We start from the raw sequence: 15,941 nt of genomic DNA, 5'->3' as shown, positions 1-15,941 counted from the left end.
GGCGGCCGCGGCCGCCTCCTCGGCCGCCGCCGCCTCCGCCTCGGCGGCCGCCAGGGCGGCGGCCTCGGCCTCGGCCTCCCGCAGGGCCTCGGCGGCCAGGCGCTCCGCCTCCTTGGCGGCGGGCAGCAGCACGGTGACGTCAGCGGCAACCATGGCCTTGGCGTCGAGCAGGCCGTGCTGGCGCAGCAGCACCAGGGTGGCGTCCACCACCAGGTCGTCAGACTGCAGGGGTTGGGGTGCAGCGGGTTTCGTGTTGGGTTTGGTGTGCTGGGCGTTGGTTCTAAGGCAGGTTCAGCGCAGGATGGTGCGGCGCGCAGTGTGAGTGGATGATGCAGGGTTCTCAACACCAAAGAAGGCGCTGATTGGATTGATGCGGGTTGCAGGCAGCAGCAGGCTGCTGGCTGGGCGTGGTCCACGGCAGCGGAGGTGCAGTTAAGTGGGCCGGCGCGAGCCTCACCAGGCTCGTGACAGCGCTCAGGCGCGCCGCGTTGGCCGGCAGCTCCAGCATCAGGGGGCTGCGCTTCAGCGCCTCCAGCACGCGCGCCACCTCACCAGTCGCGCGCACGGCCGGGGCCGGCGCGGGGGCGCGCGCGGGCGCGGCGGCCTTGGCGGGCGCGGGCGTGTGTGCGGGCGCGGCGCGGGCGGGCGCGGAGTAGGAAGACCATGGCGCAGGCGCCGCGGCCTCAGCGGCGGCCTCGGCCTCAGCGGCCTCTGCGACGGCAAGCTCGGCGGCGCGCTCAGCTGCCTCCTCGGCTTCGATGCGGGCAACCTCCTTAGCCACGTCCAGGAGGATCTGAGGAGTGGGGGGCGCCATGGTGTGCCTCAGGTCCGCATGGCTAGGAGTCAAGTTTTGGCGAGGCTGACCACCTGCACAGGAGTCACGACAGCGCTGCGTGACCCCCAAAAACGCAGCTTCCACATCACTCAGCCTGCTGCCCCTCACCGTGGGGTCCTCGATGACCATCTGCTTGGCGTCAAACAGGCCCTCCACGCGCATCAGCAGCACGCACGACGCGTTGATGGTGGCGTCGTCCAGGGCGGCCACGGCAGACAGGCCCGCCGCGCCAGCTGGCAGCTCCAGCATCAGGGGGCTGTTCTTGATGGCCTCAATCACGCGAGCCTCGGGGCCGGTCGCACGCGCAGGCGCGCGCGCGGGCGCCGCCGGGGCGGCGTACACAGGCGCAGGCGCAGAGTAGGACGACCAAGGCGCGGGCGCTGCGGCCTCAGCAGCGGCCTCGGCCTCAGCGGCCTCGGCGGCGGCGAGCTCGGCGGCGCGCTCGGCGGCCTCCTCGGCCTCAATGCGGGCCACCTCCTTAGCCACGTCCAGGAGGATCTTGAGGGGAGGGAGGGGAGGGAGTCAGCAGGCAGCGTCACGCTCACGCAGGGCAGCTGAGTGCAGCATGTTGCCGGCAGCAATGAGGGTACAAGGAGAGCGGAATGGAAAACGTTGTAATCCTTTTCGTGGAGAACGTGTGGCGCCATACGTGAGATTTGATGAAACAGAGTCCCAAGCAGCACCAACCCCTCAGCTGCCACCCACCGTGGGGTCCTCCTTAACAAGCTGCTTGGCGTCAAACAGGCCCTCCACGCGCATCAGCAGCACGCACGACGCATTGATGGTGGCGTCGTCCAGAGCGGCCACGGCAGACAGGCCCGGCGCGCCAGCTGGCAGCTCCAGCATCAGGGGGCTGCTCTTGATGGCCTCAATCACGCGCGCCTCGGGGCCGGTGGCACGCACGGGCGCACGCGCGGGCGCGCGCGCAGGCGCCGCCGGGGCGGCGTACACAGGCGCAGGCGCTGCCCAAGTGGCATCCTCCTCCTCCCTGGCGGCGGCCTCGGCCTCGGCCTCAGCGGCGGCGAGCTCGGCGGCGCGGGCGGCGGCCTCCTCGGCCTCAATGCGGGCTGCCTCCTTCGCAGCTGGCACCAGAATCTGCCAGGCAAGTGGGGCCATGGGTGCACCAATGTGTCAATCAAAGGCAAAGTTTGAAACAACCTCAGTACATAACGCTTGTGTCCTGCAGCATTTTCCGCTGCCTTCCTTTTTACACCTTGAGCGACAAAACACTGAAGCAGATGACTGGCTTTGACTGCATGCCCACAACCAACTTTTGCCACCCACCGAGGCATCCGCCCTCAGCAGCTCCTTGGCGTCAAAGAGGCCCTCAGCGCGCAGCAGCACCACGGTGGCCCCGATGATGGCGTCATCGGCCTGCATGAGGGAGCGGGCAGTCCCGCGCTTGTCAGCAATAACGGCTGTCATAGCTTGGAGCTCAACATCGTGCAGAGCATACAGCTCCATACAACCAGGTTGCAAAATCCACATCAGCGCCCTGGTCACTGCACTGCTCACCAGGCGGGTCACAGCCTCCAGGCCGCGGGTGTTGGCCGGCAGCTCCAGCATCAGGGGGCTGCGCTTGAGCACCTCCAGCACGCGCGCCACCTCGCCAGTCGCACGCACGGCCGGGGCCGGAGCGGGGGCGCGCACGGGCACGGGCGCCTTGGCGGGCGCGGAGTAGGACGACCACGGCGCGGGCGCCGCGGCCTCAGCGGCGGCCTCGGCCTCGGCAGCCTCGGCGGCGGCGAGCTCGGCGGCGCGCTCGGCGGCCTCCTCAGCATCAATGCGGGCCACCTCCTTAGCCACGTCCAGGAGGATCTGACGAAAGAGCAGTACACACGGTGGTTGAGACCACGTGGTTCAGAAGTACGGTCCAGAGGCGGCGGCTCAAGACCAGCTGATACCTTAGCAGGCGGCAGGAGCGCCCATCAACCCAGACCAGGCAACAGGCAGATCCGTGACGGCAGCCGCCAGCTGCCGTCCCAGTCAGCCAACGTGGGCCCCGCGCCTCACCGTGGGGTCCTCCCTGACCATCTGCTTGGCTTCGAAGAGGCCCTCCACGCGCATCAGCAGCACGCACGACGCGTTGATGGTGGCGTCGTCCAGGGCGGCCACGGCGGACAGGCCCGCCGCGCCAGCTGGCAGCTCCAGCATCAGGGGGCTGCTCTTGATGGCCTCAATCACGCGAGCCTCAGGGCCGGCTGCGCGCACGGGCGCACGCGCAGGCGCCGCCGGGGCGGCGTACACGGGCGCGGCCCAGGCCGACGCGGCCACCTCCTCCTCCCTGGCGGCGGCCTCGGCCTCGGCCTCGGCAGCGGCGAGCTCGGCGGCGCGAGCGGCGGCCTCCTCCGCCTCAATGCGGGCCGCCTCCTTAGCGGCAGGCACCAGCAGCTGCGGGGACAGGCAATCAAGCCAGATAAGTGGTCAGAGGCTCTGTCTATACATATAGAGGGCATCGAGCGGCCTGCCTTGCAATTCAAACCACAGCAACAGCAGAATCCAGGACTCACAGCCGTCAGAAACCTCTACACCCTGCAGCCACCCACCGAGGCGTCCGCCCTCAGCAGCTCCTTGGCGTCAAAGAGGCCCTCAGAGCGCAGCAGCACCACGGTTGCCCCGATGATGGCGTCGTCAGCCTGCAGTCAGGATGAGGCAGCCGCGCGTTTTGTGTTTTGTTCGTGACGACTGTGTGTGCTGACTCAGCGCAGGCATGAACAGCATCTGACCGCAGTCGTTCCCACGACACCAAGTCGGCCTGCGGCGCAGCAGAGTACTCAGGCTGCGCTCTCTGCAGCGTCTGGACGCGCCGTCCTGCTCACCAGGGCGGTGACGGCCTCCAGGCCGCGGGTGTTGGCCGGCAGCTCCAGCATCAGGGGGCTGCGCTTCAGCGCGTCTAGCACGCGCGCCACCTCGCCGGTCGCGCGCACCGCCGGAGGGGCCGCAGCAGCAGCGTACGACGGCGCCGACCACGCGGCCTGCTCCTCAGCCTCGGCCTCGGCCTCGGCGGCGGCGAGCTCGGCGGCGCGGGCTGCAGCCTCCTCCGCCTCCAGGCGGGCCGCCTCCCGGGCAGCAGGCACCAGGAGCTGGGGGGGGGCAGGCAACCAAGCGGGTTGCAGGGCAAGATCGAGTGCAATTCACCAGACCTCTACCCACTACACATGGCAGTCCGAACCTAATGAACCCCCAAACAAGCCACGGCCCCTTGAACGCTTAGCCACCCACCGATGCGTCCGCCCTCAGCAGCTCCTTGGCGTCAAAGAGACCCTCAGAGCGCAGCAGCACCACAGTGGCCCCGATGATGGCGTCATCGGCCTGGGGCGCCAAGTGTCGAGCCGTACAGTCGGCAGAGCGAGAGGCCTGAACACTGAGAAATGCACCGTGTGCATCGTCATATTGTTGGGCCCCAATGGCCGCACCACCCCCAAATCCACATCAGCCCCCGTGTCACTGTGCTGCTCACCAGGCCGGTCACAGCATCCAGGCCGCGGGTGTTGGCCGGCAGCTCCAGCATCAGCGGGCTGCGCTTGAGCGCCTCCAGCACGCGCGCCACCTCGCCAGTCGCCCGCACGGCGGGGGCAGCAGCGTAGTACGCAGGGGCGGCCTCATAACCCTCCTCCTCCCTGGCAGCAGCCTCGGCCTCTGCCTCGGCAGCAGCAAGCTCGGCAGCGCGTGCCGCTGCCTCCTCGGCCTCGATGCGGGCGGCCTCCTTTGCAGCTGGCACCAGGATCTGCAGGGGTGAGGCCACAAACTCTCCCTTGTCAAGATCTTTCCAAACGCCCAGGCAGCGGGCCCTGGGCGCCACTGTAGGGCAGCGCAGCTTTGCGGGCTTTGCAACACGCCACACAGCCACAGATACAAGCCTGGGCGCCGCCCACTTCACCCCGGCTGCCCACCGATGCGTCGTTCCTCAGCAGCTCCTTCGCGTCAAACAGGCCCTCAGCGCGCAGCAGCACCACAGTGGCCCCGATGATGGCGTCGTCGGCCTACGGCAGACGGTCGAAGTGGGGATGTGTGGCAATCCTGATGTGTTGCAAAATCCGCTGGTCCAGCACGCGCCACTGACAGAGCTGAGAGGCTTGAGCTTCGTAGCCTCACTAGCTGGCAGTCCTATCGCTGTGCCTACCCTGCCGTCCAAGCAACAGCGCTGCTCACCAGGCCGGTGACAGCCTGCAGGCCGCGTGCATTGGCCGGCAGCTCCAGCATCAGCGGGCTGCGCTTCAGCGCCTCCAGCACGCGCGCCACCTCGCCAGTTGCGCGCACGGCCGGGGGCGCCGGAGCAGCGGTGTATGCCGGCGCTGTCCAGGTGGCCCGCCCCTCAGCCTCAGCCTCGGCCTCAGCCTCGGCCTCGGCAGCGGCAAGCTCGGCGGCCCGGGCGGCGGCCTCCTCGGCCTCAATGCGGGCCGCCTCCTTTGCAGCCGGCACCAAGATCTGCAGAGAGGGTGAAAGCATGAGCTCGCTAAATGGCAAATCCTGCTGGTGCCCTGTGCGGCAACGCCTGCTTCCTTGGCTCCAAGGACCGCCACGCGCGGGGAAACCCTTTGTGCCAGCCGCTGATACCCTCTGCCGCGCAAAGTGACCCACCGATGCGTCGCTCCTTAGCAGCTCCTTGGCGTCGAAGAGGCCCTCGGCGCGCAGCAGCACCACGGTGGCCCCGATGATGGCGTCATCGGCCTGCGGCACAGGGTTGCAGAGGTCAACCGTGGTGCGTGCTTTGAAATGCCCGGTGGGTAGCACAAAACGCTAGTTTGGCATGCTTGACCCAGGTCACAACTGACGGCCGCATCAACCAAAGACAGCAGGGCGACTGGTAGGTTAGAGCCTACTGCCACCAGGCCAGCGCCGCTCACCAGGCGGGTCACAGCCTCGAGGCCGCGGGTGTTGGCCGGCAGCTCCAGCATCAGGGGGCTGCGCTTGAGCGCCTCCAGCACGCGCGCAACCTCGCCAGTCGCGCGCACGGCAGGGGCTGCCCGAGCCGCCGGCGCAGCAGCGTACACAGGCGAGGGCATGGCCACGTATCCGTTCTCCTCCCAGGCAGCTGCCTCGGCCTCCGCCTCGGCGGCGGCGAGCTCGGCGGCGCGGGCGGCGGCCTCCTCGGCCTCGATGCGGGCTGCCTCCTTTGCAGCCGGCACCAGAATCTGCAATACCAGCCAGCACACAGGCCTGCTATTTCAGGCAAAAAGGGACACAGAAACCGGCAGCGCACAAGCCGCAGCAACTTCCTCACCCACACCATTTGTGTCCGCGCTCACACCATGGCAGCACTGCGGTGCTGGACCGCGTTCTACTGCATTCCCACAACCAACCCTCGCCACCCACCGATGCGTCGTTCCTAAGCAGCTCCTTGGCTTCAAAGAGGCCCTCAGAGCGCAGCAGCACCACGGTGGCCCCAATAATGGCATCCTCGGACTGCACAAATCCAGCCATGAACGCACAGGAATCCAGCGGTCAGCTGCTGCAGCTCAAAACGGGCGTGCTTGCAAAGGTTGAGCACGCATCTGCTCTGCGCATTGTGACACACATTCGGTCGGCATTTGATGCGCACCCAGCCAGGCCGGCACGGCAAGGAAACCGTAACGTCTGCTCCTGTTGCTTACCAGGTCAGCCACGGCGGCCAGGCCGGGCGTGGTAATCGGGAGCTCCAGCATCAGGGGGCTGCGCTTGAGCGCCTCAAGCACCGCGTCGAAGCGCGAGGGCGAGGGCATGGCAGCCAGGAACTCGGCCTCGCTCTCCTGCATGGGCGGAGGACGCGGCATGCCCGAGCTCTCAGTCAGCAAACCAGCTAGGAGCGCTCCCGTGTTCTGCATATCTCTTTACGGCACCTGCAGCACAGCGGCAGTCCCAAGTAAAGGTTCTGCGGTGAGCATCAGCGCAGGGGCCGCACCATCAGCAGCTGCTCGGTGTTGCTGGCGAGAGCGTTGTAGTAGTCGGTGAACGACTTGAGCACGGTGACGTCACTGGTCACCATCGCCTTGGCGTCCAGCAGGCCGTGCTCGCGCACGAGCGCCACCGCCGCCGCCATCACCTCCTCCTCGGACTGCAGGCAGGGCACAGGGTCCCAGCGCGCGCAGTATCACATAAGGTGAGCGCCTAGTGTGCCGAGCCAAAGGGCGGGGGCAGGGTACGCTGTCACAGACGAGCAGAGCTGCTTACACAAACGGCAGGTGTGGCGGCGCTACTGCCAAATGCGAGCGAACTCACCAGGGTCGCGACCACATCCAGGCCAGGGGTGCTGGCGGGCAGGTCCAGCATCAGGGGGCTGCGCAGGAGCGCGCCCAGGACCGCAGACGACGATGCGCGCGGGCGGCGGGAGCCGCCGTCGGACTGCGCGCACAAGCGGACGGGCGGGGACACGCGTAGTGCTCAGCGCGAAGATGCGCGCCTGGCGGGCGGCCGACCAAAAATACAAACAGGAAGGGGAGATGCCCCGTTGGTCCGCCTCGCATGCGGCGGCGCCCGCTCTTCAGACGCATGCGCCGAGCCTCAGCCCGAAAGCACTCGCCCGCACCTGCAGAGTCTTGAAAACCTCCAAGTCCGAGGGGCGTCCCAGGAGCTGCATGGGCAACAGGAGAAGGGCGCATGGGGCACGAGGATGCATTTTCGGAGCCATGCGGGCTGTGGCTGCACATGTGGGGCCCGCGCATGGCGAGCGTTCCCATGCACGCACCTCATGCTGGCCCACGCGTGGCGGGCAGGACTGTGCAGAGCCATCGAAGCAAGCCGTGGAATCGCCACACAGACTGAATCCAAACGGGTTGCGCGCGGAGGCGGCGCGCTCAGGCGGCCCGTCCCCTCTGCGCTGTCGTGGGTGTCCATGTGTTCTGGCGTCACCGCCCAACAAACCTTGAGGTTGGAGGCCACCATGGCCTTGGCGTCCAGCAGGCCGTGCTCGCGCACCAGGCGCACGGCAGCCTCTGTGATGTCGTCCTCGTCCTGTGAGTATGTAGCGTTGAGGGGCGTCGGCCGGCGGTGGCAGCCACACGCACCTGCACACACCCGGCCCGAGTGACACTGGGCTTCCAGGGGCAGCGAGCGAGCCTAAGCGTGTGGAGGGCCCCATTGGCGCAGGCAAAACCGGCGCCAAAGCAATGGGTCGCCAACGGGGATAAGTGGGGAGCTGAGGGAGGCGACGGGGGCCCGTGCAGCAATGCAGCGTGGCGGCGCGGAGGCCCACCAACGACGAAGCGACGTTAGCCAGGCCCGGATAGTCGCTGGGCAGCTCCAGGCCCAGGGGGCTGCGCCTGATGGCGTCCAGGACGCGCTCGACTGTGGCACCGTTGCCAGAGGCTGGCATCATCGGGGCCAGCGGCCTGGAGTCCGCGGAAGCATTCGCGCGCCCAGCCGCGCTCGTCAGCGGGCGGCGGTGCACAACTGGGCGCATGGCCTGCTGCAGCTTGGACCGCCACGTCCCAAGAGGGACGTGCGCTTTCTGCGCCGTGGCCTCCATATTGGAGCCCGGCTCGGCTGTTCGCGGGGTCTCCTGGTTTGCGTTGGTGCAGTCGGAAAGGGACTTGCACCGGTGTTTGGTATAGGCGCAACCCAATTGCGCGGCCACACGATGCAAATACTGCTGTGGTGCAATGCGGGGCGACGCCAATGAACGCTGAGAAAAAGCAGCGGGTGAGAAGCCAGAAAAGGCTACCACGTCTATGCAGCCACAACCAGGCCGCAATCAGGCGCAAACATTCCACCGATCAGGGTGTCGTTATATCACATGCGGGCTCGCCGCACTGTTCGACCACAACCAGGGCTCTCCACACACGCGGCATTGCGCTGACTGGCCTGCGCGCATGCCACGTGCACCTGCGATATGGACATATGTCGCTTTTTACAACTGTCGTGGTCACACGCGCACTCCTGGCGCTCCGAGTGGGCTGGGGGTTGGGCATTGGTTCCTGGGTCGGGGCCCCGCCTGAGCCGTGCAACGCCATACGGGCAGGTAGATGGCCTCCTGTAGTGCAAGGCAGGACTTATAGGGGCATCTGAGGGGCGGGAGCGAGCTCGGAGCGGCTCAACCTCATCAGGGGTCCATAGGGGTCAACACCTGTCCCTGCTGCTGTCGACACATGCACCTGTGCAAGTGCCGCAGGAGGCGTTCTCAGATGCAGCAGCAAACCTTGCATGCTGCAGATGCTATGCGCAATGCGTTGACAGTTGCGTCAGGCAAGAGGTTGGGCTTGCAAGGCCGTGCATGAGCGGCGTGACCGTCGATCCTCGCCAGCTTCGCAGCGTGGATCGAGGCTGCAGAAATGCCCTGCACTAAGCCGGCATGATTGTGCAGTGACTATCGTAATGGGGTGTATTGATCATAGTCAACAATAATTCAAGCCGAAAACAGAGCATGGCCATGACTGTGGTGTAGTGGTGTGCAGTCCCGCCCTGCCAGCAGCTGTGGGAAGTTTGCTCGCACATGCGTCTACACATGCACAGTTGCAAACGAATGTGCCGACATCCCCGCGTTGTGTTGCAAAGATATTTTTACATTTTGAAGCGCCCAACAGTGCCATGAGATCGATTTGCTTGTGTCCTTGTTGAGCGTCGCGGACCCGTAGCAGTCCTGATGCGCTACCGCAGCTTGCAGGTTTGGTGATTGGGCAGTTTTGTACTGTACACCTCGCGTGTACAGTGACTGTGATGTCAGGCTCGCTGCTCGCCGGGCGCGGGGGGCGCGTGACGCCACTGGAGCTTGGGGTGGTGCTGGTGCTGGGTGTCGCGGCAGGCCTAATAATTGGCTACGTGCTTATGGGCACAGCGCATGCAATTATGGAGGTCGGCGCGGACAGCGACAGGCACTACAAGCATGGCGACTGATGGTTGCGATTCATGCGCGATCGCAAGCGGTGGGTGCCGGTGGTTGGGTTGCATGGTGGTTTGGGCAGCAATGGCGGCCATGCTGCTCAATTGCCGCGGCAGATCAATGTTTGAGATGCTGGTTTACAAACTGGCAGTGGCTTGGGTGGTGGCGGTGCAGGCTGTCTTGCATGCTCTCGCTGCAAACTAACTGCTTGTGCTCGAGGCGCTGCGAGGCGCAAACCTTCAAGCGCCGCACAAGTTGATCCTCGCTGGGTAATTGTATCTCGTCATACCTTCGCACCTGCAGGCAAAATGCAGCTGCCGCCTTCAAGCCAAACAGCAGCGGGGCGCTTCGTTGAGTAGACGGCCAGCTGCTCGCGCCCGGCAGTACTAGGGATGCTGGCGGCTGAGCGCAGCAGCAGATGTGCATCCCGCTCACAGCGACTCGTCTACAGTCGAACGCTGAGGCTGCCTGCAGCCACCGCGATTCAAGCAGCGGCGGTATGGCACACGGCAGCGCCCTCAGCTGGCCCCACCGGTTGGCACCCAGATCGGGTGGTGCGGCTGCCATGGGAAGCAGCACTCCTCCGAGAAAGCTTTCTCGGGACGCGCGTGTGCAATGCACATGCTTTCGCAGCACGTGCAAGTTCCGAACCCATAACTGGCCTTGTAAACTTGCCAGTGCGCGCATGCGGGCCTTTCACATGCATTACCGTACTTGTAAAGCGAGAGCCCTGCATCACGCCGCAACTGCTTGGCACGGCACCACTCATGCGGACGGCATGCAGTTTGCAGTCAAGTGTTGCTCACAGAGAGCATGGGGCCGCCGGCCAAAAGTCAAACCCCAGAGCAGCTCAAAGTGCTGCAACAACGCCCACCGCATCGCCCCTGGAGGCCGCGTCACACGTTCAGCGCTGCGTACTTGGCGGCACCACCGCCGCCGCCGGCCTCGAGCGCCTTTTGGTGCGCGATGTGGCGCTTTGTGGCCTCCCAGAAGGCGGCGACGTCCGGCTCAACGGCGTCTGCATTTGCGGCCAGCTCGCTGCTGACGAGCTCCAGCAGCTGCACACGGGGCAAAGGGCGGCCGCGCCGCGCCGTGAACGAGGGGGGGCGGGAGGGCGGCGGCGGAGACAAAGTGCGGTGTGGGTCGAAAATGGGAGCTGAGGCCGTGACGACCAGCGCGGCGCCGCATGCCGCCGCGGTGCATGCTGTTAGAGGTGGGGCGTTCTTCGGCCCGGGACCCCGGCCACGTCCCCCGCGGCCCTGGTGGGCCCCGCCCGCCCGCCCACCTGCGACACGACGCCCGCGCTCATCTCGCTCACGCCCTTCTCGAAATAGTACAGGTAGTGGTTGGCAATTGTGACGTAGAGCCCGAGGTGCACCGCCGCCGCCGCCGCGGCCTTGCCGCCCGCGCCGCCCCCAGACCCGCCGCCCGCCGCCCGCGCCGCCGCGAGCCCGCTCGCCGCGCGCTGCTGCTTTGCGGCGCCGACCGCCTTGAGGGCGCGCTTCAGGCCCGCCATCACCTTCGCCGCGTCCCGCACCGGCGGCTGCGCGGCGGCGGCGGCGGGCGCGGGCTTCGGCTGCGCGCCGGGGGCGGGGCCGTCCTGCCACCAGAGGTGGCTCGTGCCGCAGGCGGCGCGGCACTGGTCGGCGCGCTTCAGGAGCTTGGCGGCGTAGGCGGCGACGGCCTGGCTGAGGGCGTCGCGGTTGTCTGGGGTGATGCTGTGGCAGCGGTGGAGGGTGCCAACGATGGCCTGCAGCGCCGTGACCTGGGGTTGTGATGGGGGGGTATGGTATGTGTGTGTGGGTTTGAGGGAAAAGGGCGCGGAGGAGCAGGGGTTGGGGTTGTACGATGGGAACGGCCGGGGCGGGCATGGGGGTGTACCTTGATTTGCGCCGTGGTGAGCTTGACATCACACGCACATGTGTGCGCATGGCGCCATGGGCACGCGCACAGGCGTACATACACGCGCCCACACCCCCACACGATCGTAGGCACCAGTGCTCACGCACACACGCCCTCACGCATGCAATCAACCAAACACACACACACACAGGCATATACACATGCACATGCACACACAAATACACACGTGTGCGCACGCCCTGCACAGCACGCATACACGCTCCTACATGCACATGCGCGCGCACACACACGCCCGCGTACACACACGCAGGCACGCACATTCATACACACGTCCACGCACCTTGGCCCTCGAGTCCGCAATGGCGTCCTCGTACAGAGTGAAAGCCTTTGGGAATGGGGTTGGGGGGCCCAGTGGGATTTTGAAAAGCACGCGTGAAATGAGATGAGGACGTGAGGATGGGTCGAGTTGGGTTGGCAAGGGGAGAGATGTGCTGACGGATAGGCCAGCTCTAGGGAGCCCCGCAGGCCGGGCGGCCCCAGCCGCACCTGCTCGAAGAATTCGTATGTCAGCAGCTCCAGCCCGGCCTCCTCGCTGCACACGTGCCCCGCCACCAGCATCAGCCGCAGCGCCTGCAGCGGCGCGGGCACCTCGGACAGCGCCAGCGCGACGCCCAGCAGCCACTGCAGCGCACCCTCCGCGCTGGCGCCTCCCGCAGCGGCGGCGGCGTCCGCGCCATCGGCGGCAGCGGCGCCCGCGTCGGCGGCGGCGCTGGCGTCGGCGTCGGCGTCGGCGTCGGCGGGCTTGTCTGGCGTGGTGATGGGGCCGCCGGCGGCGATGAGGCGCCGCACGACCTGGGGGGATGGGGAGTTAGGTAAGACGCGGACTTAACAGCAAGGCCGAGCCCGCCCTGCTCGCGGGGCGGCGGCGGCGGCGCGCAAGTGAAGGCGGCGGCGCCGAGGCGCGGCGTTGCGCGGGCCCCGCCCTACTGAGATGCAGAGACGGCAGCAGGCCCCGAGATCGCGACCGCTGGCAGCTGCCCGGGCTGAGGGGGCGCACGCGCACGCGCGCGCCTCACCTCCAGCGCGCAGAAGGCGAGCGCCGGGAACGTGTGCCGCATGCGCCGCGGCCCGCCGCGCTCCAGGTGGGTGCGTACCGCCGCCAGAATGGCAAAGTGCTTCTGGGGGTCGTCGGACGCGAGCTGGTGCAGCAGCCGCGAGACGAGCAGCTGCTCGTCCTCCATGTCCTGCCGTTTGTCGTGGGCGAGAGGGCCAAAAGACAAATGATGTAAGAACGTCAGCAGGAGAAAACGGTTGCGTACCCTCTTGCCCTGGAGGCAGGGTGTACCCCTGTCTGCAGGGTTGTTTGGTCACTGCTGACGGAGCATGACGTGATGTTATGCAATGGAGGTGTGCGTGTGGGGTCTGCAGGTCACGATTGGGACCCAGGTGGTTGCGATTGACACGTCGAAAGGAGCCTTGACGGGAGGGGTGGCGCCGGCGCGTGGCTGGCAGGCGCGCCGTGTGCCTGCGGTGCAAAGGTTACACGGCGCGCCGCCAGGACGACGCGAGCGCACCCAACGGATCAAGCCCCTCGACGGCAGGACCCAGCATGAAGACAGCATGATCACGCGCGCATACCCCGCACACACCCCCACTCTGACACATACAGACCTACTCACAAACGCGAGGCACAGACTTCCTCTCTCTCATGTACACATACACAAGCCAGCACTCACGCACAAGTACACAAGCAAACTGATAAAAAATCACGCGCGAGCACATAGACGCACCCATTGCCCCCATCCCCCCAACCACACACACACCCTCACACACATGTGTGTGCCCAAGCGGCGCACCTCGTCGTCGGGCTCGTCCTCTGCGGGCCCCTCCTCCACCAGGGGCGCTATGAACCTGAACAGCTGCTGCACCGACTCCAGGCTGCCCACGCGCACGCCGTGGCTGAGCAGCGTCTGGACGACCTGCGGTCAACACAGGTTTGACCGCCGCCAGGGGGCGGGGCGGTGGGCGGTGGCAAACCCGGCACCCCTCGCTTCGACCCAATTAAAATTTGGACACCCACATCCCCCAAAGCTCTGGACTTGGGAGCACCGCTTCGAGAGCTCGTCAGCTCGCAGTTGGAGGTGGCACTGGCTGCGCCGGGGCGGGGCCCAAGGCACCGCCAGGCACAACGGGCTGTCATGAGCTGGGCGGGCGGGCGCTAGGAGGAGGGGGCTGAAGCTTATGGGGCCACCATAGGGGGTGCTGGGGCCCCCACCTTGATTGCGACGTCCTTGTGTGTGCGTGGGGGCAGCAGGCCCATCAGCGGCGGGAAGTTGCTCTGCAGGGAGGGCGTTTGGGATGGGCCGGGTGCGGCAGAAGCATTGGTTTGCCGTTTGTCTGAATCAGTGCATGTAGGCGGGAACGGCGGCCTGTGGAGGGCCGCAGCTGTGGAGGCAGGAGCAGTGGGGGCGGAGCGAGGGCCCTCGCCGCGTCCGGCGGGGTCAGCCTCTGCTCTTCCTCACAGGTCCTTCCCCGTTCCAACCGCTTTCTGCCTGGTAATGCTAGCCCAGCTGGCGGAAGGAAGAAACAGCGATGCAGCGAGTGTGCAGACACAAAAGGTCTCCTGCTTGCAAAGGGGGCCACTCACCAGCCCAAGGACGGCCACGGGGGCGCACTTGCCAAGCGGCGCCAGCAGCAGCGCCACCAGGGCCTTCTCCGCCTTGGGCTCGCCCGACACGCCGCCCTGTCAACATCGGTTGGGGGCGGTTGTGGCGTTAGACTGGCGTGACGTCATACTGGCGTGGCCAGTCTGGCGCAGGGCACACGGCGAGGGCGCAAGTGCGCAGAAGCTGCCGGCGGCGAAGCACGGTGTTGTGCGGTTCGCATGCTGGGACGCAAGCTGGCGCACAGGTGCGCTTCGGCCGGCCGGGCCGCGGGGTCCCACCTTGGCGGCCAGCGCCGTGTGGGCTGCACCCAGCACCCTGTTGACATTGTCCAGCCGCTCTGGGTGGACCTGGGGCACGGTGTGTGTGTGTGTGTGTGTGTGTGTGTGTGTGTGTGTGTGTGCGCACGCGTGCGTGCGTGCGTGCGTGCGTGCGTGCGTGCGTGAGCGTGCGTGAGTAACCCGGGTTTGGGGAGCCGGCAACACAGAGAGGGCAAGGCGTGTGGGGGCGTCCGCACAGGAAGGGAGGCAGAGGGCTGCAAAGCGCCAGCAGGCGTGTCTGCGCGTGCCGCCCTGCGCGCAGGCAGGGCGGCCGACCGTGCTCGTCTCGCAATGGCTGCCGGCAGCCCTGTGGAACCCTAGCCCTCAAAGCATGCCCATTCCCTCCCTTCGAGTGCCCTCCCCTCCCCCGCCAAGAAAAATCTGCCACGTTGCGAAGCGCAGTGAGTAAAGTGTACAACCAAACAATACGCGGACTGCTCTACCAGGGTAGCTGGAAGCAGGGGGTCGAGAACGCTACCCGGGCGCTAGCAGCCAGCGGTGCCGACACGCGCCCCCCCCCCACCTGCTCTGTGAACCTCATGAGGGCCACATACATCTCTACGAGTGACGCCGCGGGGATGTCACCGTGCAGCTCCGCCACCTGCGGTCAGGAGGGTGGGACAGGGTAGAGAGTTGGATGAAACAGGATGGGATGGGATGGGATAGGGTGGGACAGGATGGAATAGGGTGCGATGGATTGATACGTACAGGATAGGACCGGATGGGCTGGAATGGGATGAGAAAGAGTTGTCAGGCGCGCCGCGGAAGCACGCTGTTGGAATGATCCACGCTTGTGGAATCAGGTGCCAATTCAAGAGAGGGCAGGGGGCGGCTGAGGCACTGTGGGGCATGCCGGGGGTGGTCGGAGTCGATGTACAGTCCAAGCAGGCGGACGCGTTGGGCGGGCGCGCGGTCATGGCCGCAACACGAGGGGGCAGCGTCGCGCCTCACGTCGCTGAATCGTCGCCAGTCGGCGTCGGTTGGCAACCTGGTCCCCCTCACCTTGCTGATGGACTCCACGAACTTCTCAAACGCGTGGCTGCCCAGCAGCTGCTCCACCACCGCGGGGTCGGACGCCGCGTACCTGCGCCGCAACGGCAGCGGCGGCGGCGGCGGCGGGGCAAAGCGGGGACGGATCCGACCACGTGTCATTGGTTTCTACCGGCAACCTCATGCGGACCCCGGCTGCAGGCACCCTGGTGGGGCTCATCCATCCCCAATCCGTGTGACACGCACGCGTCTGCTGTTTGGGTTGTCTGAAATCCCAAGAAAAACAATGCGCCGAGCAGCAGCGGCTCGCCGCCCCCGAGACGCACGCGCCACCACGTGGCGCCCTCTTGCCCCAGCCCACCGTGCGAGGCGGTCCATGAGCGACGCCATCACCGAGTGCAGCTTCACCCCCGGCTGCAGGTCCGGCAGCGCCCCCAGCACTGCGTCGAGGGTGCTGAGGTGGAACTCGTCAGGGA

The 15,941-nt window shown here is 66.6% G+C and overlaps 2 protein-coding genes across 2 annotated transcripts in view; both read right to left on the bottom strand.

Annotated features, from left to right (window-relative positions):
• Positions 1 to 8,129, bottom strand: part of MNEG_6747 (hypothetical protein) — a gene marked incomplete at both ends in the record, with an annotated part of 8,743 nt that extends 614 nt beyond the window's left edge. The window contains 22 exons of the mRNA XM_014044780.1: positions 133 to 222; positions 458 to 793; positions 944 to 1,333; positions 1,541 to 1,930; positions 2,120 to 2,209; positions 2,351 to 2,653; positions 2,849 to 3,226; positions 3,382 to 3,471; positions 3,655 to 3,918; positions 4,058 to 4,147; positions 4,296 to 4,562; positions 4,729 to 4,818; positions 4,988 to 5,263; positions 5,417 to 5,506; positions 5,683 to 5,970; positions 6,152 to 6,241; positions 6,430 to 6,564; positions 6,717 to 6,869; positions 7,034 to 7,156; positions 7,341 to 7,385; positions 7,676 to 7,765; positions 8,007 to 8,129. Coding sequence (XP_013900234.1) covers positions 133 to 222; positions 458 to 793; positions 944 to 1,333; positions 1,541 to 1,930; positions 2,120 to 2,209; positions 2,351 to 2,653; positions 2,849 to 3,226; positions 3,382 to 3,471; positions 3,655 to 3,918; positions 4,058 to 4,147; positions 4,296 to 4,562; positions 4,729 to 4,818; positions 4,988 to 5,263; positions 5,417 to 5,506; positions 5,683 to 5,970; positions 6,152 to 6,241; positions 6,430 to 6,564; positions 6,717 to 6,869; positions 7,034 to 7,156; positions 7,341 to 7,385; positions 7,676 to 7,765; positions 8,007 to 8,129 — 4,191 coding nt within the window. The remainder of the gene's footprint in view (positions 1 to 132; positions 223 to 457; positions 794 to 943; positions 1,334 to 1,540; positions 1,931 to 2,119; positions 2,210 to 2,350; positions 2,654 to 2,848; positions 3,227 to 3,381; positions 3,472 to 3,654; positions 3,919 to 4,057; positions 4,148 to 4,295; positions 4,563 to 4,728; positions 4,819 to 4,987; positions 5,264 to 5,416; positions 5,507 to 5,682; positions 5,971 to 6,151; positions 6,242 to 6,429; positions 6,565 to 6,716; positions 6,870 to 7,033; positions 7,157 to 7,340; positions 7,386 to 7,675; positions 7,766 to 8,006) is intronic.
• Positions 8,130 to 10,525: 2,396 nt separating this feature from the next.
• Positions 10,526 to 15,843, bottom strand: MNEG_6746 (hypothetical protein; the record flags this gene model as incomplete). Its single annotated transcript, XM_014044779.1, has 12 exons — positions 10,526 to 10,687; positions 10,915 to 11,394; positions 11,833 to 11,877; positions 12,039 to 12,344; positions 12,569 to 12,736; positions 13,349 to 13,471; positions 13,768 to 13,830; positions 14,140 to 14,235; positions 14,437 to 14,505; positions 14,999 to 15,076; positions 15,478 to 15,559; positions 15,827 to 15,843. 12 exons carry the CDS (start codon positions 15,841 to 15,843, stop codon positions 10,526 to 10,528), a joined length of 1,689 nt encoding a protein of 562 aa, XP_013900233.1.
• Between the last annotated feature and the right edge of the window lie 98 nt (positions 15,844 to 15,941).

Source organism: Monoraphidium neglectum (genome assembly GCF_000611645.1).
Source record: "Monoraphidium neglectum strain SAG 48.87 unplaced genomic scaffold scaffold01127, whole genome shotgun sequence".
Taxonomy (NCBI): Eukaryota; Viridiplantae; Chlorophyta; class Chlorophyceae; order Sphaeropleales; family Selenastraceae; genus Monoraphidium; species Monoraphidium neglectum.
This window is presented reverse-complemented; position numbering and strand designations above follow the sequence as displayed.